This window comes from Cavia porcellus, unplaced genomic scaffold, assembly GCF_034190915.1.
Source record: "Cavia porcellus strain 051 isolate PalLab524CR breed Dunkin Hartley unplaced genomic scaffold, mCavPor4.1 scaffold_32, whole genome shotgun sequence".
NCBI classification, from domain to species: Eukaryota; Metazoa; Chordata; class Mammalia; order Rodentia; family Caviidae; genus Cavia; species Cavia porcellus.
The window spans coordinates 46,082,874-46,110,762 of record NW_026947515.1 but is presented as its reverse complement, the minus strand read 5'-3'; the positions used below and the strand labels follow the sequence as shown (position 1 = coordinate 46,110,762).

Genomic DNA, 27,889 nt, shown 5'->3' with positions numbered 1-27,889 from the left:
CAAAGGCATCCCTCCCAGTATGAGAGGTCTGCCACTGACCAGCTCCTCTCTCCTGTCCTTACCTGCTGTGCAGGCCTGCGTCTCTTCACTACTGCATGGAGAGAGAGCCAGGACACAAGCTTTCTTCAATCCCAGGAAAGATCAGAGACATGGCCTAGGACATGGCCTTCTTTCAGCATTTTCAGTGGCTGTCATTTATAATTAACTCAGCAGCTGTGCTGTGGAACATTCATGGTTTCTAACTGTCCACACCTTAACTGATTAAGAAGAGAATATGGTGTCTATCAATCTCATTTTTTATAATGACACTTAGAAGTGGAATTTCCAGGCTAAATATATATAAGATGAATTTGAGGGTCACAGATATTTCACCTGAATCCTCAGCATAGTTAGAGCCTGGTAGAGGAAGACTGAATCTGCTCAGATCTCTGTGGAGATCTGAAGGCAGAGAGATGGTCCAGGCAGAGGTGCAAGACACCATGGCACCTAGCAGGAACCATGGCTAAAAAAGGCCCAGTCCAGGCTGCCTCATCCATCACTGAGTTCTAAGGAAAACATCACACATTCCACACTGGAGAGGAGAGAGCTGAAATGGTTCCAGAGCTCCTTCCTACATGCCTGAGGCCCCCTATCTCACTCAGGGGAGCTCTGTATGAGAAGGTCAGTCTGTTACAGAGCTCAAATTGACTGAATGTTTTCCACCCAGGTGCAGATCTGAACTGCCACATGTGGACTCACCATAGCTATGGAACAGGACAGGTGTTTACAGGGTGCAGGCCAGGTGATGGAGGCACTGCAGGCAAGTCAGGGTACAAAGCCTTAAATAAGAGACCAGGCCCTCACCAGCCCCAGTTTCCTCCAGCAGTAACCAAACCCTGCAAGAGTGTGCATTAAAAACTGAGTAACTGAAAGGAGTTACTCACAAAATTATATATTATGGAGATAGTTTGAAGATACAAAGGTAAATGGTAGCATCCATAAATAAAATGAGATGTGACCCTTAAAGGATATGTGGTGTCCATTGATGTCCCCGAACCACACGCATCAGAAGGAAACAGTCTGATGAACAGAGCAATAAGGAGCACAGGCAATGGGTAAACATCACAGCTGCTTAATAACAACAACAAAGCTGGGATACAATAAGTGCACTGGTGAATTTTATCCAGTATATAATAAACAATGAATACTGCTTGTTTTTCAATTCTTCTATCAAGTTGGAGAAAAAACCACCACCAACTTCTTTTAAGTGACAAGTTATCCTGAGAATGAAGCCAGACAATAATGTGTTAAAAATAAAATAAATGAAAACACTCTGTTGGCTAATATTCCTAACAAACAAAAGTATTCAGCTAAATGTTTGCCACATTAATTCACCAGCATGTTCAAAATTAACCAACATGATCAACACTGGGCTCAATCTCAGTGGTGCAAGAATGTTCCCTCTCGCACAAACTATTGTGTCGCTTACCACATTCACAGCATAAGGCACAGCTAACCCCTGAAGAGATTTGGAAAAACAGCTTTGAGAAGCTCAAAAGGTCACCATTTTTTCAGGATAAAAATCATTCATAAACTATAAGTAGGAGGAATGGACCTCAGCACAGCATGGCAAGCTCCATCCTTGACATGGTGCTCAGGGGGTGACAAGCTGCAAACTTAGCTTCTAGGGTCAGGAAGGAGACAAGGCTTGCAACTCTTTTCAACATACAGTACTCAAAGTCCTGGCCATAGAATTTGATCCAGAAAGAGAAAGCAAAGCCTTCCAAATCAGAAAGGAAGAATTAATTGTTGTTGCAGTTCTCCTGAGGGTGCAGCATTGTATATAAGAGATTTAAACTACATTGACAACCTTATAGAACAAATTCACAAATCACTTAATTTGCAGGATACACAAGCAACATGCCCTAATCAATTCATTACTACATACTACAAACAAATTGTAGCCTCAAATACAAAGAACACAATTCATTTCACAAATAATCAAAAATAACTAATGATTAGGGAAATTAAAGCAAACACACATCTTCTTGGAATGCAATAAGTAGAAGAGCACTGACAGAAGAAAAGCCATACTGTGAAGAGGGATGGGAAGAATTCACGTTATAATGTACATGCTACCCAGAGCAACCAGGTGTTTCAGTGCCATTCGTGTCAAAGTATCCATGCCATTTTCCTAGAAACATTAAAAAAATTGAAATTCACAAGGAAGTACAAAGAGTCTTCCTATAGCCATAGAAAGAACATTAAAAGTAGAGGCATCAAAATACTAGTTTCCAGGTATTATAAAGTAACAGTAGTCAAAAGGGTTTTACACTGGAAGAAAAGGACCACAGACTAAAACAGCTTGCCCAGATGCACACCAAGTGACAAAATCACTAGGAATTTTATTTTGTTTCTTCTTTCCTTTCTTTTCTTCCCTATTTTTTCATTTTCTTTTTATAGTCAGGGTCTCCCTGTGTCATTGTAGCCTGAGCTGAACTCAGAATATGTTGCAGGCTTGTCTGGAACTCCCAGGAACCCTGGTGCCTCAGCCACTTGAGTACAGGCATTACAGGTATTTTCACCATTCCTTGCTCTGCCAATAAGTTTTTTTTTTTTAATTTAAAGAGAAAAACAAAACTAAATGAAGCAACACAGTAAAAGGCTAGAAGCAACACAGAATTTCAAGAGAAAAAACATACTGTCAGAGTTCACCAGTTAATAGATCACACACTCTCAACTTACAAACAGCTGTCCTGATTACAAAATTAAAGCATACAAAGTGGAGATTAATACAGTGAGATTTCAGTCAGTTCTGTTCAATGATCCAAGAAAAACTCAGCAATATGGATCTCTTTCCTACACATTTCAATAACCTTGCAGTTATATCCTTGAATCACTTTTCTTTCTCTCTTGTTTCCACTAACAATCGTGCATTTTAGTTTCCATTACTTCCACAGTTTTTTTTTTTTAACTTTTTTTTGAAGAGGAAAAGAAAAAAGTTTGAAAAAAAGGCTAAAAAACAAAAAACAAAGCAAGACGCACCATAGAAAAACCCAATGTGACAAAGCAAAACAGAGTCATTTAGATCAGGAGCATGGACATAGCATAAACTGAAAAATAAAAAAATAAGGGGGGATTACTAGTTGATCAACAATGGTTACCATTATGCCTCTTGTTATCCTAAAAAGAGTAGCCTATATCAGCTAGTATAAAAGAATTGAACAAAACTGTACATAAGACTAATAAAACCACATTGGAGAGCTTACAGGATTCCAAAGAAGAAAATAGTCAAATAATAATGGGCATCATAGAAAATCTGGTTGCCTTCTAAATGGTTGCCTATACCCTCAAACTTGATACTATAAGTGAAACAGAATATAATAAAATCAGTCAGAACTAGATATGGAGAACACTACAGGGGTTCAAATCAGGTTAATAGGGAAACAAAAAATAAATTACTATATTCTATCACACTATTTTTAATTTAATTTCCCTTAGTTAAAAGATACTAAGAAATAAATTAATTTTTTAAAAAGGAAAGAAAAAGGAGGGGAGACTGAGATTAAAAAAAAAAGAACGTATCAATATAACAACACTGGTCAGAATCGAAAAATTTAACCATCATTGTGTTTCACCCCCAGATAGTGTTACATTAATAGTAGTTACCATAGTGACCCTTTCCTTGAAATATTTGAGTCTAACTTCGTATACTATAGCATCAAATTTATCAAGACAGTGTGAGAGTCATTCAAGAGAATGAAATTGTTGCAGGGAATTTAGAACCAGCTAGCAAAAACCAAACATCAATTTCTATATTATCTCTTTGTCTATAAAAAAAACTTGCTTATACTATCGAATACATTAAGATATAATAAGGTACCACATGTTAGAACCAATGGAAATGAACAAAAACTTGATGGGGCTTCAAAACATGATGATATTAAATCAGCGCTAGCTATTACGCTCTTATTCTCTTCAAAATAGTCATTTGTAGTATCACAGACAATAAAATAAAAACACCCAAATTAAAACCATTCCAAGTAATGAGTGACAAAATTATATGGCTTAAAACCAGTGTGACTGGGAATCATGATTACCACGAACTTTCATGTATTCTTATCATTTCTTACACTAGGGAAACTATTCGGTATTTATACAGGTGAGTTTGATTTATTTCACTTATAAGTATGGTCTCGAGCTGTGGCCATTTATTTATAAATGTCTCAATGTGATCATTCTTTATAGCTGAGTAGTACTCCATTGTATAGAAATAGCACAACTTTTTTATCCATTCCACAGTTGATGGACAGTTAGGTTGTTTCCAAGATCTGGCTATTACAAATTGTTCTGCTATAAACATGGGTGCACATATATCACTGTGGTATGATGCTTTCAGTTCTTCTGGGAATATGCCTAGGAGTGGAATAGCTGGGTCAAATGGTGTTTCCAGTCCCAGCTTTCTGAGAAATCTCCAGACTGACCTCCACAATGGTTGCACCAGTCTACACTCCCACGAACAATGCAGGAGAGTTCATTTTTCCCCACAGCCTCTCCAGCATTTGTTATTGGTGATTTTCTTGATCTTGGTGATTCTTTCAGGGGTGAGATGAAATCTCAGTGTGGTTTTAATTTGCATTTCTCTAATGATTAGTGATGCTGAACATTTTTTCATATATTTATTTGCCGTTTGTATTTCTTCATCTGAAAATTGTTTATTCATCTCCGATGCCCATTTTTGGATGGGGTCTTTGAATTTTGGGGGTCTGATTTTTTTTAATTCTTTGTATGTTTTAGACAGAAGTCCTTTGTCAGAGGGACAGTTCAGTAGGATTTTTTTCCCAGTTTGTGGGTTTACTTTTCACTATGTTAGAGATTTCTTTCGATGTACAGAAAATTTTTAATAAGATGTGATCCCAGTTATTGACTCTGGGATTTCCCATGCAGTTTGAGTCTTGTTCATGAATTCCCTACCTACCCCTATGTCTTCAAGGTTTTTACCCAATTTGTCTTCCAATAGATTTAGTGTTTCTGTTTTAATATTTAGATCTTTGATAAATTTAGATTTTATTTTTTATTTATTTATTTTTATTTAAAGAAAAGGAAACAAAAGAATACATGGAGATAAAAAAGGGGTAGAAATAATACAAACTTACAGAGAAACAAACATTAAGAAATTGCTGGTTGATAAGTTACACATTATCATCTTAGAAATAGCTGTTCATGTTACAGAATTAAAGTATTTAGAATGACATTCATAAAGTGACACTACAACCTGTTCTGCTCTATGATCAAACAAAAGCTGAGTAATATGGTTATCAGTCCTACTCATTTGTTTTACATCTCAAAGAGGGTAAGATTAATCATATCAAAACAGAACAAAGCAGTTAAGAAAACAATTTAAAGAAATACAGATTTTGCAGCAAGCCCACTGGAGATCTTCATTGTCTATCTAACTGTCTTTAGTTTCTTACAAATAGTTGAACCCATCTTCACACACCTTATATACTTATTGCATATTATAGAACTAATCAAATCATTAGAGGCATTTTAGTTCCTCAAGTTGCAAATTAGGGAAGACAATAGTAACTATTTTAGTATAGGGAGACAGGCATGGGTCTACTTTTAGTTTTCGGCATATGGAAAGCCAGTTTTTCCAACGCCATTTATTAAAGAGACTGTCATTCTTCCAGTGAACCTGTTTGGCCCCTTTATCAAAGACAAGGTGGTTGAGTGTGTTTGTAGCTGTGGTTGTATCTTCTAAACTATTCCATTGGTCTTCAGCTCTGGTTTGATTCCAGTACCATGTTGATTTTACTACAGTTGCATTGTAGTATAACTTCAAGTCAGGGATTGTGATGTCTCCTGCCGTGCCTTTGCTGCTTAGAACTGTCCTTGCTATTCTAGGTCTCTTCTGGTTCCAGATGAATTGTAGGATTTATTTCTTGAGATCTATGAGGTATGTTGATGGTATTTTTATTGGGATTGCATTGCATCTGTATAACAGTGTTGGGAAAATGGCCATTTTCACAGTATTTATTCTTCCTATCCATGAGCAAGGGATGTCCTTCCATTTCCTGAGATCATCTTCAATTTCATTTTTCAATGTATTATAATTTTCCCTATATAGTTCTTTCACTTCTTTTGTGAGAGTAATTCCTAAATATTTCATTTTCTTGGTTGCCAGTGTGAAGGATGTGGCTTCTCTTATTTCCCTCTCTGTGATTTTGTTGTTAGTATATAAGAATGCTATTGATTTTTGAGTATTGTTTTTGTATCCAGCCACATTGCTGAATTTATTTATTATATCTAGGAGTCTTTCAATGGAGTTTTTTTGCTCTTCTATGTAGAGTGTCATATCATCTGCAAATAGTGATAATTTAACTTCTTCTTTTCCTATCTTTATGCCTTTTATTTTTCTTTCATGTCTAATTGCTCTGGCTAGTATTTCCAGTACTATATTAAATAGGAGCAGTGACAGGGGACATCCTTGTCTTCTGCTTAATTTTAAAGTAAAGGCCTTCAATTTTTGGCCATTTAGCATGACACTGGCTGTTGGTTTGTCATAGATGGCCTTTATTATGTTGAGGTAAAGACCATCTATTCCAATTTTCTGTAAGGTTCTTATCATAAATGAGTGTTGTAGCTTATCAAAAGCTTTTTCTGCATCTATAGAAATGACCGCATGATTCTTACTTTTGACTCTACTGATATGGTGGATTACATTTATTGATTTACGTATATTGAACCATCACTGCATACCTGGAATGAATCCCACTTGGTCATGGTGTATAATCTTCTTGATGACTTGCTGCATCCTATTTGCCAATATTTTATTGAGGATCTTTGCATCTGTGTTCATTAGGGAGATTGGTCTGTAGTTCTCTTTTTCAGTTGGGTCTTTCTCAGGTTTTGGTACTAGGGTAATATTTGCTTCCAGGAATGACTTAGGAAGGATTCCTTCCCTTTCAATTTCATTGAAGAGTTTGAGGAGTGTCAGCATTAGGTCCTCTTTGTATTTCTTGAAGAATTCTGCAGGGAATCCATTTGGGCCTGAGCTCTTCTTTGTAGGTAATGACTTAATTACATTTTCAATTTCATGAATAGAAACTGGGTTATTCAGCAGTTTTACTTCTTCTTGACCTAGCTTTGGTACTTCATATGCTTCTAGAAATCTGTTTATTTCTTCTGTGTTATCTAACCTTTGAGGGTAGAGGTTTTTGTTATAGGTGTTGATGATATTCTGTATTTCTATTGGGTCTGTAGTGATTTCACATTTTTCATTCCTTATTGCATGAATTTGAGCATTTTCTTCCCCTTTTTTTTAATAAGGTTGGCTAGGGGCCTATCAATTTTATTTATTCTTTCAAAGAACCAACTCTTTGATTGATTGAATCTTTGTATTGTTTTCTTAGTCTCTATTGCATTGATTTCTGGTCTGATTTTTATAATTTCCTCTCTTCTTTTGGCTTTGGGCTTGACTTGCTCTTCTTTTTCAAGCTGTTTGGGGTGTAGCATCAAGTTATTTATTTGTATTTGTTCTGTTTTCTGGATATGGGAACTCAGTGCAATAAATTTTCCTCTGAGGACAGCTTTCATTGTATCCCACAGATTCCAGTAACTTGTATTTGTGTTTTCATTTGTTTGTAGGTATTATTTAATTTCCTCTGTGACCCACTGATAACTCAAGAGTGGGTTATTCAGTTTCCATGTGTTTATGGGATTTTTCCAGTATCTTTTATCATTAATTACTAATTTCATAGTGCTATGATCTGGTAACATGCAGGGGATGATTTCAACTCTTTTGCATTTCTTTAAATATGTTCTATGAGTTAATATATGGTCTATTTTATAGAATGACCCATGTACTGCTGAGAAAAATGTGTATTCTGTTGTTGTTGGGCAGAATACTCTATATATGTCTAACAATTCCATTTGTTCACAGGTGTGATTCAGTTCTTTTATCTCTTTGCTGATTTTCTGTCCTGTTGATCCGTCCATTGGTGTCAATGGTGTGTTAAAACATCCTGTTATAATTGTATTATTACTAATTTGGTTTTTCATTTCTGATATTACTTGTTTTATATAACTGGGTGCTTTGGAATTTGGTGCATATATATTTAAGATAGTTATCTCTTCCTCTTGAAGTTTTCCCATAACCAGTATGTAGTGACCCGCTTTTTCTCTTCTGATCATTATTGGTTTGAAGTTCACATTGTCTGCAAACAGAATAGCTACCCCCGCTTTGTTGGGTGGTTCCTGTTGCATGAAGTGTTGTTTTCCATCCTTTGACTTTCAGTTTGTGAGTATCCTTTTGGGTTAGATGGGTTTCTTGTAAACAGAATATGGTTGGATTTTGTTTCTTGATCTATTCCGCCAGTGTATTTCTTTTAATTAGTGCATTGAGACCATTTGTGTTAACAGTTATAAGTGTTATATATTGGTTTATTAGTGACATGTTATATTTCTGCAGTTGCATCTTTATCTTTTTGTTCTATTTAATTGTCTGCTTTGTTAAGTGTTTTTTTCTTAAGTGTATCTAGGCTGTCTTTCAGTATTTTTGGCAGGATTGGCTTGGTGATCATGAATTTCTTCAGCTGTTATTTGTCGTGGAAGTGTCTTATTTCTCCATCAATTTTGAAGGACAGCTTTTCAGGGTACATCAGTCTAGGTTGGAAATCATTTTCCTTTAGGGTATGAAATACTTCGCTCCATGCTCTTCTTGCCTTTATTGTTTGTGTTGAGAAGTCTGCTGTGATTCTGATAGGTTTTCCTTTATAGGTGATCTGTCTTTTATCTCTGACAGCTTTTATTATTCTATTCTTTTGTTCCATTTCTGGGATGGTGATTTTTATATGTCTGGGTGTAGTTTTATTTTGGTTATGGCTATTTGGAGTTCTATATGCCTCATTGATCCTGATATCAGTTTCCAATTTCATGTTTGGGAAGTTTTCAGCAATTACTTCTTTAAATATCCTCTTGACATCCTTTGTATTGTCTCGTTCTTTTTCATTTATGGTATCAACCTGATGTTGTTTTTCTTTGTGTCATCTTGCAGGTGTTGTATTGTTATTTCTTGATTTCTTGTTATTTTTAAAAGATCTTTTGTTTCCTGCTCACTGGCTGCAATCTTGTCTTTGAGGTCTGAAATTCTATCTTCGCATTCATTCAGGCGGTTTTTACAACTTTTAATGTTGCTTTTGATTTCCTGTATATCTCTTTGCATCTGTCTTATATATTCTGTTTGTTTCTTATATTGTTCATCCAGAGATTCTATCCTTTTGTTTAGTTCCTCCAATTTTTTAGCTGTGTCTTTAGATATGTTCAGCATCTCCTTCATTTCTTTTATTATTTCTTCTTTTACCTGATATATTATTTCTAGTTTGAATTCTTTCAAGCTTCCTGAAGCTGCTTCTTTATTTCTGTTACTATTGTTTCGGTATTTCAGGTATATGGCATGTATTTTCTTCTATGTACCTGGCTCCTAGGCTTTCCTGGGGGATGGGTTGGGTGTTTGAGATTGCATTTTGGTCTTTCATTTTGTCATTTTACTATATTACTGTGTTTCAAGTGTTGTTTCAGAGTTTCTCTGGTTGTGTTGTAAATTGACTCTTATGTTGTAGGCTTTTGGGACTCCTCTTGAAGTAGCTCCCTCCTTGGGCAGCGGAGCCCCTGGATTAAAAGAGGCTTGCTAGGCTCCTCTCAGGTAGACCTAAAGCTTCCTCAATTTGCACAGTTTCAGGGCCGGACCGGAGTCGTCTTAGCTCAGCTGGATGCACACCTTCCAGTCCCCAGAGATGGTAGTATGGGCCCTGGGCGGGAGAGGCGACAGCAGGGCTGGCCTCTGCTCAGCTGGATGCGCAGCTTCCAGTCCCGAGCGGTGGCAGTATGGGTCCTTGGCGGGAGAGGCAGCAGCAGGGCAGGCCTCCACTTGGCTGGACATGCACCTTCCAGTCCCCAGCAGTGGTAGTTGGGCCCTGGGCAGGAGAGGCGGCAGCAGGGCCGGCCTCCGCTCAGCTGGATGTTCACCTTCCAGTCCCCAGTGCTCGTAGTATGGGCCCAGGTGAGAGAGGCGGCAGCAGGGCAGCCAATAAGTTTTTAACAACACTATGATGAGACTGGGTCTGCTGGTGTGGCTTGTAATCCTAGCAGTCTGGAAGGCTGAGTCAGGAGCATCACTAATTCAAGGTGAGCCTCAACAATTTAGCCATTTATTAAGGACCTAGCTCAAAACAAGAAAGGTGTTAAAAGGTGAAGACAAAGAAGCCAATGCAAAGCTCTGTATTCAAATCCTAGAAATTGGACAACACTAAAAAAAAACTTTGCAACTGACACTAGGAGGGTAAATAAATTTTTAGACTGGCCTGGCCTTCTGGAGGGGAGTGTGCCCCAAGTAACTTTAACCTTCCCACCTTTCTTGCAATTTGACTTCAAACAATCATCAAATTCCATGAGGGATCAAACAAAAAGAGAATGTGCTTCAAAGACACCAAGCCTCAATCCTAGTGCAGAAGGCATTTGGAGTGATCTTCTGAAGTGCCTGCTGACCATAGTTAGAAAAGCAGAGAATCTACTAACAGTGTTAATGGGATTTTCAGTCCTACTCACTGTGAAAGAAGCTGCAGGATAGCAAGGTGGCTTAAGTAGAATGACTCTTTCTACAAAGTGTCTGAAGACCAAAGCCAAACATTTTATTTCATGAATACACAACATTGCTAATAATTGCCAACTCAGGGTAATATACACCTGTAATCCCAGCACTCTGGGAGAGGGAGGAATGATGAGGAAAGGTTTAAGCCTAGCCTGGGACATTTAGAAAATTAGTGAGACCATGTCTTAAAATTTGTACCAAACCAAAGCTTTTACAAATGTATGAAAATATTGATCTTTAATAAATCTCAGAAGTCACTGAAGAAGGTACATTAATCACTATTAATCTATACTTATTTTATCTTTTCATAGACTTAAAAAGTGTATCTTTATATGATTCTTATTATTATTTCAAAATAAAAATAGTAATCCATTGCTCAAATTCTGGTATTAAATATAAATTGAGGACAGAAACAAAAACCAGAATGATCAAAATCTCTTCATACGGAACTACCCAAATCCTAAGAGGATATACTCAGCAGCATATCTGCAGTCATCTAAGTAAAAAGCCTTAAAAAATTGAAAGAGTACAAACACCAGGAAGCACATCAATGTCTCCATGATGGTAAACCTTATGCTAGGTGTGCTGACTAAAGTACACATGCAAGACAACCTCACAAAGATTTTTCACTAGAAAGTCTATTTTTGACTTTTCATTTTTATCATTTTTTTCTCTCTTTCTTCTTTCTTTTTTTTTTCAGACAGGGTTTTGCTATGCTGTTCAGTCTGGCCTTGATCTTCCCTGTGGCCCAGGATGACCTAAAACTCACCACAAACTTTCTTCCTCAGCCTTCAGACTCCTGGAATAACAGGTGTGCAACAACATCCCTGATTGTGTTTTCCTCTTTAAATTTTGCGCAAAAAATTCCTCAAAGTTTTTGATATTCCAAAGTTCATTAGGTTGGTTATACAAAACCAAATCAGAAAGTACTGAAAACACCCTGAAGGACTTTCAAAATCCTCACCAACATATAACACAATATAACATAACAGAGCATAATATAGTATAGCATAATAACACAAAACAAAATAAAAAAGGAACCACATAACTCTGCTTTAAACATTTGCTTAGAAAAATACAGCAAGAATTTCTAAGTTATCCATACACCAGCAATATGATGCATTTTCTTTGAAATAAACGTCGGTATCCACTCAAATGCTTATGTAAGAATGGGTGTGGCAGCTTCCTTTTGAAGTCCGACCCAAAAACATAAAAAGTGGCCATCACAACATGGGTGACAGGTGCATGTGCTTGGTTCAGCCACATAATAGTGGGTGTTGGCAGCACAGAGAGAGCCCAGCATGGAAACACTGCTTCAAGGAGACCAACCAAAGAGTATTACAACTGAAAAGGCTCAGCACCATCACCTCTAGGAAAGGGAAACTACCCATCAGGAACACAAAGCCCATGGTCTGATTGGCATGGGAGGAAAGGAACTCACAGCAGCAGCTAGGAGACAAGTTCCCTAGGAGTGATGCACATGTGTCCTTCATCAGTATGGGGTGATGATGTCACCTCCCCTTGTACTCACCACCTGCTGTCCCCCCTCCCTGGGGGTCATAGTTTGGAGCACTACAGTGTATAGCTGAGTTGAACATCTAAGGATGAATAAATAATCATTCCTAATCATGCGAGAGTAAAACTGGCTATGAATCCTCCTCCCCTGGATATATGGGGTTTATAACATGAGACCTTCACATTGTTTGGTAAAATTATTATGGGTATTTTGCTTCCTAATGGAACTGAAATTAAACTAACATAAGCCCAAGAAAGGAAGTCATCCTAACATTTGACAAATCTTCAACAGAAGACAATGTGTCTTTCATTCTCCGAGACAATGGACCCTTTGGATGGACATTTGTGTTTGGCACCCAGCCTGACACATCTGAAGCATCTACATGTCTGCTGCATTAAAATCTTCGAAGTGCAACAAAGTCTGAAAGTACACACAGTTTTCTAGCATTTTAACTTGTTGTTTCTAAGGAGGACATAGATTTGTTCCACAACAAAAAGAAAGGTGATATCCCAGAGGAAGGCCAAACTGCGGACCCCAGTGCATGACCTCACTTCCTTGGCAATAGGTCCAAACAGAACTCTGAAGGCTTAGGTCACCAGGCACCTTGGTCTGTTGACAGTTGGTCTGTACAGACAGTTGGCTCAAGACAGTGAGCAGGGAGCAGGTTATGCTGCTTTCCCGGGACACGAGACCCCAGCCTCAGGATCCTGCATAGGGAGACTATGTGGGAATGGCTGAAAAAATGGTTCTCTTATCCCAGAGCCTTCAGGGTGCTTGCGGGCAAATGCCAAATGACAAGGGCATTAAAGGACAGGGCTCACTGTCCCCAGCCTTCTGGAAGCCAGAGGCAGGAGAGAGACCAGGACAGGTGTTACTAGACTCAGCCACAAGCCACTCAGACTCACTGAGTCCAGCAGAGTAACATTAAGGCCTGACTACCACTGTGAATCCCCCGACACAATTCCTGCCCTAAGTCAAGTGTGACTGGGTCTGACATGCCCTGAGGGCAGATACTCATGGGCAAGTGCAGGTCTGGGGGGGATCCAAGCCGGAGCCACTGTCAGGTTCCCACCCAAGATCAGGATGGCAGAGCAGAAAGGCAGCACCCCTGAGTAATCCAGTCTCCAGAATCCTCTCCTGTCTTCCTGGGTAGAAATATGGGACAGAGCTGTCTGTCTTACAGAAATATAAGATTACCTGTGTTCACAAAGAAAAACCTGTGTTGTCTCAGAGCCTCAGAGCCTCTGGCTTCCTGCCAGAAGCTGTGCTCTGCCCCAGCAGAGTGGCATATAGGACACCAGTCTAGAGGCGGTCACAAAGCTATGTGTTCCATGGCTTTGCAGCAGACTCTGGGACTCACAACAGGTGCTGGCTCAAGCACAGTGTGTGTACAGAAAGGACTATAAAGACTCTCAGATGACAGAGAGTATCTTCGGGTCAGTGCTACACTGTACTTAACTTTGAGAATTTGCATGAAACTCTAGCCAGGGTTATTGACCCTGTGATTATCCATGGAAATTTTAAAAATGTTTTCTAAGGAAAGTAGAAAAAGAAAGAGTTATGTACAGCTATGTTTCACTGCAGTACACTGATAGCTCTGAACCCAGCAGACAATGTCATGAGGCTGGTGATATGCACATCACCACCTCAATAAGGCTGAAGTTTCTACAAATGCTGGAGGTAAAATATGGAAATACTTTAACAACAAAAACAGTTGAAATAAAATATCCTAAATATGTACTTAATATACTAAATATAAACTAGGCCTGGTGGCTCTTGTGTGGAGTCCAGTACTTGAGACACTAAGGAAGGAGAATTGTTTGAGACCACTCTGGGTTATAATGTGACCTCAAAGCCAGCCTGAACTTCATAGCAACATGCATCCTCAAAAAGATAAATACATCAAATCTAATGAACATAATAGTGTACTAGTGATGGCCTTGTGACATTAACATCACTATTATATTTATACTGACCAGTAGTCTACTGGAAAACCTAAGTCACAGCCAACTTCACAATAAAATATCACACAGTTTATCAAATGGAGTACACTAGTGAGTATTTGTTGTTCATCATTGGTATTTGCTGGGGATGGAGCAGTGCTTGATGCTGCTCTCCACAGAAAATTGAATATTGCTGCAGTAACAGGAATCTACATGAGTCACTGCAATATGTCCTTAACTCTTTGGGGAAGACACCCACTAAATGAGGCACTGCACTAATGAGAATTACTAATTTTAGTCTTTTGAATACTTTAAAAACTGACTTCCATAGTAGTTGAAATACTTAACTACATTTCCACCAACACGGTTAAATAGTTCCTTTTCTCCTGTAGTCTTCTGAATGTTCTTTAGATCTTATGGTGATTAGTTCTCTATGCAATGAAATGATGTCCCTATTTGCATTTCTCTATTGTGCAAAAATGCTCAATAGTTCTTCAGGTATTTCTTGGCAATTTGTACATATGCTGAAAAATGTGCATTCCTTGGACGTTCCTATTGGTTTTACATGTTAGCTGTCAGGGAGTAATAGGCAAAATTTCTCTCATTCTGTAGTTTATTTCTTCATCATTTTGGTTTGACTTTTTTGTGGCATCTATGCTTATGCAGGAGGATTAAAATCTTACAAAGTCCTTTTTCCTTGTTTTGTCACGCTATCTTATTTTCTACACAAAACAGCAGCAATAGTATTTAAAAAATGTTTTTTAATACCTCTACATTCAGAACATGGAATGTCTGGCTCTTTCATGTTTCACTATGTTTTACTCCAATAGAGGCATATTTGAGACTGCTGCACAAATTACCAAAAAATGTACACTTCTTGAATGAAGAAAAATCACAATTTGCAGTAGTGATTCTTTTACCCTATCGTACATTTATATTCTTGACCTCAACGTACTTGTTTCCTAAAACTTCAAATGCAGGCATAAAAAAACTGTTTCACACTCTGCTAAACCATATAGCAATTGCCTCCCAAAGTCAGCTTCAAAGCCATTATCACCCCATCTCATTCTCTCCTGATGCTTGAACTAAAGAAATCATCTTTAGCCTAACCTTTATAGGTAACTCTTTACCAATGCAATTATTTAAATACAAAATTATCAAAAACTGCATACTTTTTGTTAGTTTTTATAAAATAACAAGAAATATAAAAGTGACAATTCTAATGTACTCAATACAAGAATGAATGGGTTAAATTGACAACTGCCCAAATGATGCTCAGGATGGTCACTGCAAAAACAAATGTGTTTCACAAGTGATTCTCCAGAATAACAGATACATGGCCAACCGATAAAAGGACAACTACTGATGTGCAATTGTGATTATTAAAAAATGTTGATGATGGGGAAGAAAGGGAGGAGATCTAAAGCATTGAGCTACATCTGCAGAACTTGAAGATATATTTGAGACAAGGTCACTCTAATTGTGTAGGTTAGACTCAACTTCCTCTTCCACTAATTTAAGCCCACTGAGGTGCTAGGATTACAGGCATGCATCAACAGGACCAGCAAGATTTACTTTCATGGTAAAATGAGAAAGTGCATGGACTCAAGGTATATGTCTTATAGATTCAGTATTCTATTATTAGCTGTAATACAAACTCCAAATATTCCCACTGATGGTAAGCAGAAATATGCTGCAGGGAATCTGTCCACATGCTGTAGTACATACAGACTGACAATGTACTTCACAGTGTCTTTTACTTTGTGAAGTATATCAGGTTCTTCAGGTACAAAATAGATATAGTTTTAGTGGTGATTACATAAGAGGTAAGTAATTTATTTTCCCAAGGATAATTGAGACAATGAGAAAGTGAGAATTGAGACAATGTACTTCACAGTGTCTTTTACTTTGTGAAGCACATCAGGTTCTTCAAGTACAAAATAGATATAGTTTTAGTGGTGATTACATAAGAGGTAAGTAATTTATTTTCCCAAGGATAATTGAGACTTGGGCAAGCTATCTTCACTGGATTAAGGGTACTTAATGCAATGTTCACTTGTGTTTTCATAACACCACAGTTTTTAACAACATAATTCCTAAGCAGATTTTGTATTCAACAACACAGCATTAAACATATTACAAATTACATGAATGTTAAAATGGAAGTGAAAACTACAGGCCACAGGAAACCAGCTGGGACTCATGGCCCAGTGTATGTGTTTAAAGATAATCAGTACACACCACAAACATCATGCACTGGTCCTTATAAATAAAGTGATATGCCATTGTATAAATTCACAATTCAGTAAAACAGAACATAATCTGAATCTTAATTTAACAAATTTACTTTTTACTGTGTTGACAGCTCAAAATTTAGGTTTCCCTTCATGCCATTACTTCAGTATTTTTGGAAAAAACAGTCATAATAACAAAATATATAATGCAATCACAGCATCAAGGAATAAAATAAAGGCATTTGCATGATACATCTAATAACAACATTTCCCCCCAAACAACTCCATATTTAAGAAAAATTGATTTCAAAGTATGGTTACTCATAAATCATGCCAAATTTTATAATTTCTGGAGATATTGATATATATATATATATATATATATATATATATATATATATATATTGTGATGTGCTATTGGAGACAAGTTATGATTCTGTCAGTATGGCACAATCAGAAATTCACAGTAGTATGGTTTACATTTGGTAGATGTGGGGAAACCTTACTAGCAAATAAAGATGTAATATAAACATAACAAGTAAAATTCTGATGGTTAGAAAAACAAAGGTTTACTTAAATGACAAATATTGGCTCCACCGAGAAACAAAATCAGGCAACATAATTTACATGGTATGATATCCAGTGATGTTAGGAAATCAGCAGATGTCTTGTCACAACTTGGAAAACATAACATTCATTAATGTACAAGTTATGTGAAAAGAACACAACTCTGTCAAAAACACATACTCCAAGCCTCTACAAATGTATATCTTAAGGCCAAATATTGCATCAACTTCAGAAACATCATTTATGAAAGAGAAAATGAAGCATGTGCATCAAAAGATTAAAACAATGCCATGTTAAAATTACAGTTCACAAAAAAATAAGAGACTAGACTAATATCACTCTGAACAGTGAATAATAGTATTGCTCAATTTTATATCATAATGCTACAGAATTAGCTTTGGGTTTCTTAGTGTCATTTCTTCTTCAGAGTATCTGTTCATTACATTATGCATTATATTATTTGTTGAAATAAATAGGTTAGAAATTCTTCCAATGTGTGAATCTCTATGTGTATATCTATCCTTTCTGTGTTATAGGGGAAAACAGATCAAAATAAGACAACAAAACAAATTCCTAGAAAATCATGATATGAACGAGACATATAAGACCACAATATTAGGTGATATAAAGTACTTACTATGCTTTCTCTTGTTATTTTCAATAGAATTGTCCACATCATCAGGGACTATACAATTAAGCATAACATTATATAGCTATTTTTATAAAAACACAATTTAAAGACGTTGTAGGATATGAAAGCAGTTAATAATCAATCCTGATGTAGAATCCATGGTTTCCTGCCAGGACCAGCAACTCAGGCCAAGGCACGGAATATCATCCAAGTCTGGAGGAACTCCCTTCCTCACCTGGGGACCAGCCCGTGGTTGCCCACTGGGACCAGTGATTTGGGACCAGCGAGTTGGAACCAGGGAGTCGGGCCAAGGCACAGAATCCTGTCCCAGTCTGGGGTAATTCTCTTCCTCACCTGGGGAAAAGCCCAAGGATTCCTGCTGGGACCAGCAAGTGGGGCCGAGGAACAGATTCCAATTGCAGTGTGGGGGAACTCCCTACCTTGCCAGCAAGTTCGGCGTAGGCATGGAATCCCGTCCCAATCTGGGTGAACTCACTCCCTCACTTGGAACAACACTTGAAGCTTGAAAATACAGCAAAATGACAAAATGAAAGACCAAAATGCAATCTCAAACATTCAGCCCATCCTCAAAAAGCCTAGGAGACATGTGCATAGAAGAAAACACATTCAACATAACTGAAATACCTGAAATAATAGTAACTGAAATAAAGAAGCAACTTTGGGAAGTATTAAAGAAATTCAAACTAGAAATAATCTTGTAGGTAAAAAAAAGACATGTTAAAAGTAATGAAGGAGATTCTGAACATATCTAAAGAAGACACAGTTAAAAATTTGGAGGAACTAAACAAACAGATAGAATCCCTGGATGAACTCTATAAGAAACAAACAGAATACATAAAGCAGATGCAAAGTGATATACAGGAAATCAAAAACTCCATTGAAAGTTGTAAAAACTGCCTCAATGAATGTGAAGATACAATCTCAGAACCCGAAGACAAGATTGCAGCCAATGAACAGGAAAGGAAAGATCTTTTAAAAATAACAAGAAATCAGGAAATAACTATTCAACACCTGCAAGATGATGCAAAGCAGAACAACATAAGGTTGATAGGGATAAATGAAAAAGGAGACAACATAAAGGATGTCAAGATAATATTTAGAGAAGTGGTAGCTGAAAATTTCCCAAACACGATATTGGAAACTAATATTAAGATCAATGAAGCATATAGAAATCCAAATAGCCATAACCAAAATAAATCTACACCCAGACATATAATAAAGACCATCCCAGAAATTGAGCAAAAGAATAGAATATTAAAAACTGTCAGAGAAAAGAGACAGATCACCTATAAAGGAAAATGTATCAGAATCACAGCAGACTTCTCAGCACAAACAATAAAGTCAAGAAGAGCATCCAGTGAAGTATTTCAGATCCTAAAGGAAAATGATTTCCAACCTAGACTGATGTACCCTGAAAAACTGTCCTTCAAAATCAATGGAGAAATAAGATACTTCTGTGACAAAGAAAAGCTGAAAAACTTCATGATCACCAAGCCAACCCTGCAAAGAATACTGAAAGACAGCCTAGATACATTTAGGAAAAAACCTCTAAACAAAACAGAAAGTTAGAAAGAGCAGAAAGATAAAGATGCAACAGCAGAAAGATAATATGTCAACAATAAACCAATATATAACAGTTCTAACCATTAATGTAAATGGTCTCATTGGACCAATAAAAGAAACCAACTGGCAGAATGGATTAAGAAACAAAATCCAACCATATGCAGTCTGCAAGAAACCCATCTAAACCCAAAAGGATACTCACAGACTGAAAGTCAAAGGATGGAAAACAATATTTCATGCAACAGGAACCAAAAAAACAAAGCAAAACAAACAAACAAAAAAAAAAAAAACCAGAGGTAGCTATTTTGTTTGCAGACAATGTGAACTTTAAGCCAATAATGATCAGAAGGGATAAAGAAGGTCACTAAATACTGCTTAGGGGAAAGCTTCAAGAGGAAGAGAAAACTATCTTAAATTTATATGCACCAAACTCCAGAGCACCCAATTATATAAAACAAGTACTAACAAAAACGAAAAATCAAATTAGCAGTAACACAATTCTAACAGGAGATATTAACACACCACTGACACCAATGGACAGATCAACCAGACAGAAAATGAGCAAAGAAATAAAAGAACTGAATCGCACCTGTGAATAAATGGACTTAATAGACATATACAGAGTATTCCACCCAACAACAGAATACACATTCTTCTCAGTATTACATGGGTCATTCTCTAAAATAGACCATATATTAATACACAGAGCATATTTAAATAAATGCAAAATGGTTGAAATTATCCCTTGCATGCTACCAGACCATACCATGATGAAATTAGAAATTAATGATGAAAAATACGGCAAAAATCCCACAAACACATGGAAACTGAATAACACTCTTGAGTAATAAGTGAGTCACAGAGGAAATTAAAGAAGAAATTAAATAATACCTACAAACAAATGGAAACACAAATAAAACGTACCAGAATCTGTGTGATGCAATGACAGCTGTTCTCTAAGGAAAATTTATAGCATGAGTTCCCACATTAGGAAAACAGAACGAATACAAACAAATAACCTGACGTTATACGTCAAACATCTAGAAAAAGAAGAGCAAGTCAAGCCCACAGCCAAAAGAAAAGAAGAAATTATAAAAATCAGAGCAGAAATCAATGCAATAGAGACTAAAAAAACAATCCAAAAAAATCAGTGAATCAAAGACCTGGTTCTTTGAAAGAATAAATAAAATTGAAAAGCCCCTAGCCAACCTTATTTTAAAAATGGAAGAAAATGTTCAAATACATGCAATAAGGAATAAAAGAGGTGAAATTACTACAGACCCTATTGAAATACAGAAGATCATCAACACCTATTTCGAAAACTTCTACTCTCAAAGGTTTTATAACACAGAGGAAATAGACAGATTCCAAAAGCATATGAAGTACCAAAGCTAGGTCATGAGATGTAAATCTACTGAATAACCCAAATTCTATTAATGAAATTGAAAACATAATAAAATCGTTACCTACAAAGAGGAGCCCAGGCCCAGACAGATTCACTGAAGAATTCTGCAAGAAATATAAAGAACGCTTAATGCCAACACTCCGTAATGGAAAGGGAAGCAATCCTTCATAAAGAGAAAAAGAGAACTACAGACCAATCTGCCTAATGAACAAGGATGCAAAAATCCTCAATAAAATATTGGAAAACAGGATGCAGCAAATCAACAAGAAGATCATATATCATGACCAAGGGGGATTCATCCCTGCATGCAGAGATTGTTTAATATATGTAAATCAATAAATGTAATACACCATATCAATAGAGCCAAAAGTTATAAGCATATGATCTTTACTATAGATGCAGAAAAAGCTTTTGATGAGGTCCAACATTCATTTATGATAAGAACTTTGCAGAAAATTGGAATAGATGGTCCTTACTCAATATAATTAAGCCTGGCAATGACAAAGCAACAGCCAGTACCATACTAAATGGTAAAAAATTGAAGGCCTTTACTTTAAAATCAGGCCCAAGGCAAGGATGCCCCTTATCACAGCTCCTATTTAATATAGTACTGGAAATACTGGGCAGAGCAATTAGACAAGAGAGAGAAATAAAAGGTGTAAAGATACAAAAAGAAGTTAAATTATCATTATTTGCAGATGACATGATACTTTATATAGAAGATCCCCGAAGCGCCATTGAAAGACTCCTAGATATAATAAATTCAGTAATGTAGCTGGATACAGAATCAATACTCAAAAATCAATAGCATTCCTACACACTAACAATAAAGTCACAGAGACAGAAATAAGACAGGCCACAACCTTCATACTAGCAACCAAAAAAAAGGAATTACTCTCACGAAAGAAGTGAAAGACCTATACAGGGAAAATTATAACACACTGAAAAATGAAATTGAAGATGATCTCAGAAAATGGAAAGACATCCCTTGCTCATGAATAGGAAGAGTAAATATTGTGAAAATGGCCATTCTCCCAAAACTTTTATTCAGATGCAATGCAATCCTGATAAAAATACCATCAACATACCTCATAGAACTTGAGAAATCACCCCTAAAATTCATCTGGAATGAGAAGAAACCTAGAATAGCAAGGACAATTAGAAGCAGCAAAAGCAAGGCAGGAGGTACCACAATCCTTGACTTGAAGTTATACTACAAAGCAACTGTAGTACAATCAACATGGTACTGGAAGCAAAACAGAGCTGAAGATCAGTGGAATAGATGAGAAGATACAACAACCACTACAAACACACTCAACTCCCTGATCTTTGATAAAGGGGCCAAACATGTTCACTGGAAGAATGACATTCTGTTTAATAAATGGTGGTGAAAAACTGGCTCTCCATATGCCTAAAACTAAAACTAGACCCATGCCTATCACCATGTAATAAAATAAAATCTAAATGGATCAAAGATCTAAATATTAAAACAGAAACACTAAATCTATTGGAAGACAAATTGGGTAAAAACCTTGAAGACTAGGAGTAGGTAGAGAATTGAACAGGACTCAAACCGCATGGGAAATGCTTCCCAGAATGATTCATTGGGATCACCTCTTATTAAAAAGTTTCTGCACATCAAAAGGAATCTCCAGTATAGTGAAAAGAAAACCCACAAACTGGGAAAAAATCTTAGTGAACTGCCCCTTAGACAGAGGACTTCTGTCTAAAACACATAAAGAATTTTCAAAAATGAGACCACCAAAATTCAAAGACCCAATCCAAAAATGAGCATCTGACATGAATAAACAATTTTGAGATGAAGAAATACAAATGACAAATAAATACATGAAAAAAATGTTCACCATCAATGGTCATTAGAGAAATGCATACTAAAACCACACTGAGATTTCATCTCACTCCGGAAAGAATGGCCAAGATCAAGAAAACCACCAACAACAAATGTTGGAGACACTGTTGGGAAAAAGGAACTCTCTTGCACTGTTCATGGGAGTGTAGCCTGGTGCAACCATTGTGAAGGTCAGTCTGGAGACTTCCAGAAAGCTGCGACCGGAAGCACCTTTTGACCCAGCTATTCTATTTCTAGGCATAGTCACAGAACTGAAAGCATCATTCCATAGTGATATATGTGCACCCATTTTTATAGCAGCATAGTTTGTAATATCCAGATCTTGGAAACAACCTAAGTGTTCATCAACTGAGGAATGGATAAAAAAATTATGGTGTTTTTATACAATGGAGTACTACTCAGCTATAAAGAATGATCACATTGTCATATAAATAAATGGACACAGCTTGAGACCATATTCAGAAGTGAAATAAATCAAACTCAAATGTATAAATACTGAATATATTCCCTAGTATAAGAAATGATAATACATAGAAGTATGTGGTAATCATGATACCCAATCATATTGGTTTGAATCCATATAATGTTTTTACTCATTAAGTGCAATGGTTTTATCCTGGGTTTCTCGATTTTAGTATCGAGGATAGTCGAATAGCTATTCTGAAGAAAATAACACATCATAAAAGCTAGTGCTGATATAATATCTTCTTTGGAACTCCCATCAAGCTGTTGTACATATTTCCACTGATTTTACCATGTTGTGTCTTAATATATTTTACTGTATGTGATAGTATAAATAAAAATTTTTAGAGGCAAAGAGATAATATAGAAATTGTTCATTTTCTGTTAACTGGCTCTAAATACCCTGTAATTCTTTCATACCCTTGAATGGCTTCACACTGTCTTGATATGATTGATTCTATAGTATACGAAGTTATACTCAAATAACTCAAGGAAAGAGGCACTATGGTGACTACTATTATGTTAGATTATCTGGTGGTGAAACAAAATGATGCTTTACTTGTTCAGTTCTGACCTGTGTTGTTCTATTACAATGTCTTTTTTATCTCGATATCCACCCTTTTTAAAAAAAATTATTCTATTTTTTTATTTTTTTCTATTAAAGGAAAACTAAATTAAAAATAGCGGGATATATTATAGTAACTATTTGTTTTCCTATTAACCTGGTTTGAACCCCAGTATTGCTCTCCTCATCTTGTTCTGCCTGATTTTACTATATTCTATTTTGTTTGATAGTATCAAGTTTGAGGGTATAGGCAACCACTTTGTAGGCAGTAAGATTTAATATGATGCCCATTATGGTTTGACTATTATCTTTTTTTGAAATCCTATAAGGTCTCCAGTGTAGATTTTATTGGTCTTTTTCTCTACTGTTTTGATCAATTCTATTATACCTGATGATATAGCAACTCTTTTTAAAAATAGCAAGAGGCACAATGGTAACCATTTTTGATCAGCTGATATACTATTTTGCATCAAATACTATGCCCATCCTTATGTTCTAACCAAATCTGTTTGTTAACTCACTTGAGGTTTAATTCTCTTCAAAAAAAGTAATAAGAACTATGGGAGTAAAAAAAACTCAAAAGTGTAATTGTTATTGTGAAGAAGAGAGGAAATGAAGGTGGTCTAAAGGATATAAGTGCCTGTTTGAGTGTGTAGGAAGGAAAACCATATTACTGAGCTTTTGTTGGATCATTGAACAGAACTGTCTGCAATCTCACTGTAGGAATGTTCATTTTAGATGCTTTAATTTTATAATTTGGACAACTGTTTCAAAGAAGACAATATATAACCTATTAACTAGTGATTTCTTACTGTATTTTTTTCTTGAAATTCTGTATTATTTGTACCCTTTTACTGCTTTGTTTTTTTATGTTCTTTTTTTTTCTTTAAATAAAAAAAATTAAACCTGGAATTTATATCTTTTATTCATTTAATTTTTTTTTTTTTTTTTTTTTTGGTACTGGGGATCAAACTGGAAACCTCACACTTGCCAGGCAGGGGCTTAAGCCACTGAGCTAAATCCCCAGCCCCACAATATATATCTGTCACATCTTATCATCTTCAGAGTAGTTGCCTCTACTGTTGGACTTGATACCAGCAAGCATACCAAATGTGAATAAAATCAGTCAAGGCCAAATAACATTCAAACAATCCAGCTTCAAATAACATCAGTCATAGTAAGACAGTGTAACTAATATAGGGTTTCAGTTTTAGTTAACAGAAAATTAAGGACAGATACCATCATAGTATAACCTTCTATTTTTGGGTTATCTCTCTGTGCCCTCAAATCTAACGAGTAGACAGACCACAACAAAATATAATCAAAATAAACAGAGCAACAGAACTACTGTAGCTTTTAAATCCTGATACACTTTTAACAATGTCCTCTGCCTTCTTTTTTTAGGCAATTCCTCACCTTTCTCCTTCTAAGGATACTATTATTCACTGTTCAAAGTGATATTGGTTTAGTGTCTTATGTTCAGTTTCAGCATACATGAAAATAAAGACGTCAACTACGAACAGAATGAGACACATTATGGTAATCATTATCAACTTCCCCAAAATCAGTCTTGAAGATCAAAAAAGGGTGCATTATCCTGTAATTATTTGATTAGTTCTATAATGTTCAGAATCTATTCAATGCATGTGAAGATGTGAACAAATATTTTGAAGAAAACTAGAGACAGTAAGATAGAAAATGAACATCTCAGTGGACTTGATGTGAAACCTGTGTTTCCTTAACTTATTTCCTTGTGAACTGTTCTGTTTTGTCATGTTTAGTCTTACAATCTTTAAGATAAAAAACAAGTTTGTACAACAGATAAGCATATTAATAAGTTCCTGTTGGATCACTGAGGTGAACTGTTCACAGTGTCATTATTTGAATATCACTTTGTATGCTTTAATTTTGTGACTTGAACAATGACTTCTAAGATAACAATATGTAACTAATCAACTAGTGATTTCTTATTGTTTATTTTTCAGAACTTCTGTATTATTTCTACACTTTTTGGTTTTTTTTCTTTAAATAAAAATAATTCATCAAAAATATAAAAATTAAGTTTTAAAGACAAAATATTAAGTACATAGACACTATTCATACTTGAAAGTGAAAAGCCCATTTCAGTTTACCATGTTTAATTACAAGATGCCATGTTGAAGCACAAAGACACTTTAAAAAATCTAAAGAGGTATAAGTGATTAACTGAAAACCATAAAAAATATGTACTTGAGTAGAGCTCCACTTCAGATTTGTCACTTCTGGAAAACTTGTGAAGAAATATTGACATCAAACTTCTGTAATGATTATTTCTTCAGGTCTATTTGGAATTTTTAAACTAAACTTAGATCTAAACTGTCTGAAGAGTGCTGCTTTTTCTATGTATTTAACAACAAAAATGGATTGCCATATTTCTCACATTGTTAATACACATAGGATTCAGTGAGCTCTTTCAGATATGCAGCAATGATCATGTGTGCTGAGATAAATCCATAACACATAGGATTTATCTCTAGTGTGAGTTTCTTCACATATTTCACTTACAATCTGGCTGCTGAAAGTGTCTCCACTTGCTTACGTAGCCAGTGGTTCGACCGAGTGTGAATTCTTTCATGTGCTTTGCAATAACTGTGCGTGGTAAAAGCTTTGCCACATTGTTATATACATAGGGTTTCTCACCAGTGTGGAGTCATTGATGTATTTTACATCAAAATCCATGTGTGGTGAAAGCTTTCCCACATTCTTCACATAAACAGGGTTTCTCAACAGTGTAAATTTTTTCATGTATTGGACAATGAGCATTTCTGCTGAAACCGTTCCCACATTCCTTACATATATAAGTTTTCTTCCCAGTGTGAAGTTTTTCATGCATTATGCAATATGCACTTGTGCTCCAAAAATTTATGATACTTACACACACTGGTTTTTTCTTGGGTGTGAACTTTCATGTTGCTTACAATTTCCTTGTTGGGTAAAAGCTTTCCCACAATGCTTACATATATAGGGTTTCTCTCCAGTATGAATTCTTTCATGTTGCTTAAAATGTCCATGTTGGGTAAAAGCTTTCCCACATTGCTTACATACATATGGTTTCTCGCCAGTGTGAATTCTTTCATGTTGCTTACAATGTCCATGTGTGCTAAAAGCTTTGCCACACTGCTTACATACATAGGGTTTCTCTCCAGTGTGAATTCTTTCATGTTTCTTAAAATATCCCCGTGTGTTAAAAGCTTTCCCACATTGCCTACATACATAGGGTTTCTCTCCAGTGTGAATTCTTTCATGTATTTTACAATTTGCCTGTGTGTTAAAAGCTTTACCACATTGCTTACATACATATGGTTTCACTCCAGTGTGAATTCTTTCATGTGCCTTACAATGTCCATGTCGGGTAAAAGCTTTCCCACATTGCTTACATACATAGGGTTTCTCTCCAGTGTGAATTCTTTCATGTTGCTTAAAATACCCCCGTGTGTTAAAAGCTTTCCCACATTGCCTACATACATATGGTTTCACTCCAGTGTGAATTCTTTCATGTGCCTTACAATGTCCATGTGTGCTAAAAGCTTTCCCACATTGCTTACATACATAAAGTTTCTCTCCATTGTGAATTCTTACATGAACCTTACAATTTGCACGTGTTTTAAAAGCTTTCCCACATTGCTCACATACATATGGTTTCTCGATAATGTGAATTCTTTCATGTTGCTTACAATTTCCATGTCGGGTAAAACCTTTCCCACATTGCTTACATACATAGGGTTTCTCTCCAGTGTGAATTCTTTCATGTATCTTAAAATCTCCCTGTGTGTAAAAAGCTTTCCCACATTGCTTACATACATAAGGTTTCTCTCCAGTGTGAAGTCTTTCATGGTTTTTACAATCTGCCCGTTTGTTAAAAGCTTTCCCACACTGCTTACATACATACGGTTTCTCTCCAGTGTGAATTCTTTCATGTATTTTACAATTTCCCCGTGTGTTAAAAGCTTTCCTACATTGCTTACATACGTATGGTTTCTCTCCAGTGTGAATTCTTTCATGTTGATAACAATTTCCATGTTGGGTAAAACCTTTCCCACATTGCTTACATACATATGGTTTCTCTCCAGTGTGAATTCTTTCATGTTGCTTACAATGTTCAGATTTGGTGAAACCTTTTCCACATTGTTGACATATATAGGGTTTCCCTCCACTGCAATATTTTTCATTGATCTGAACTTTGTGATGTGTTTCTGCTTCTTTCACATTCACATTACCTTCTGCATTACAAGGGAATACTTCTTTACACTGATTCCAAGATGTATGTCCATAGGATTTCCCTAGCTTTTCATTTCTGTTAAAAAAAAACCACATATAGGATTGATAACCATATTACTAAGTTTTTATGGGAGAGTTGAACAAAACTGTTTGCAGTCTCGCTGTTTGAATCCCCACTTCATATGTTTCACTTTTGTATTTCATTAACTATTTGTCTGAGCAGCA

General features: G+C 36.2%; 1 protein-coding gene across 1 annotated transcript in view; it reads right to left on the bottom strand.

The window, feature by feature from the left end:
* Nucleotides 1-887: 887 nt before the first annotated feature.
* LOC134474279 (zinc finger protein 14-like) overlaps nucleotides 888-27,889 on the bottom strand; it is a 40,851-nt gene continuing 13,849 nt past the window's right edge. The window contains exon 4 of the mRNA XM_063241677.1: nucleotides 888-27,740. Within this exon, the coding sequence (XP_063097747.1) occupies nucleotides 26,318-27,740 (1,423 nt within the window). The 3' untranslated portion in view covers nucleotides 888-26,317. The remainder of the gene's footprint in view (nucleotides 27,741-27,889) is intronic.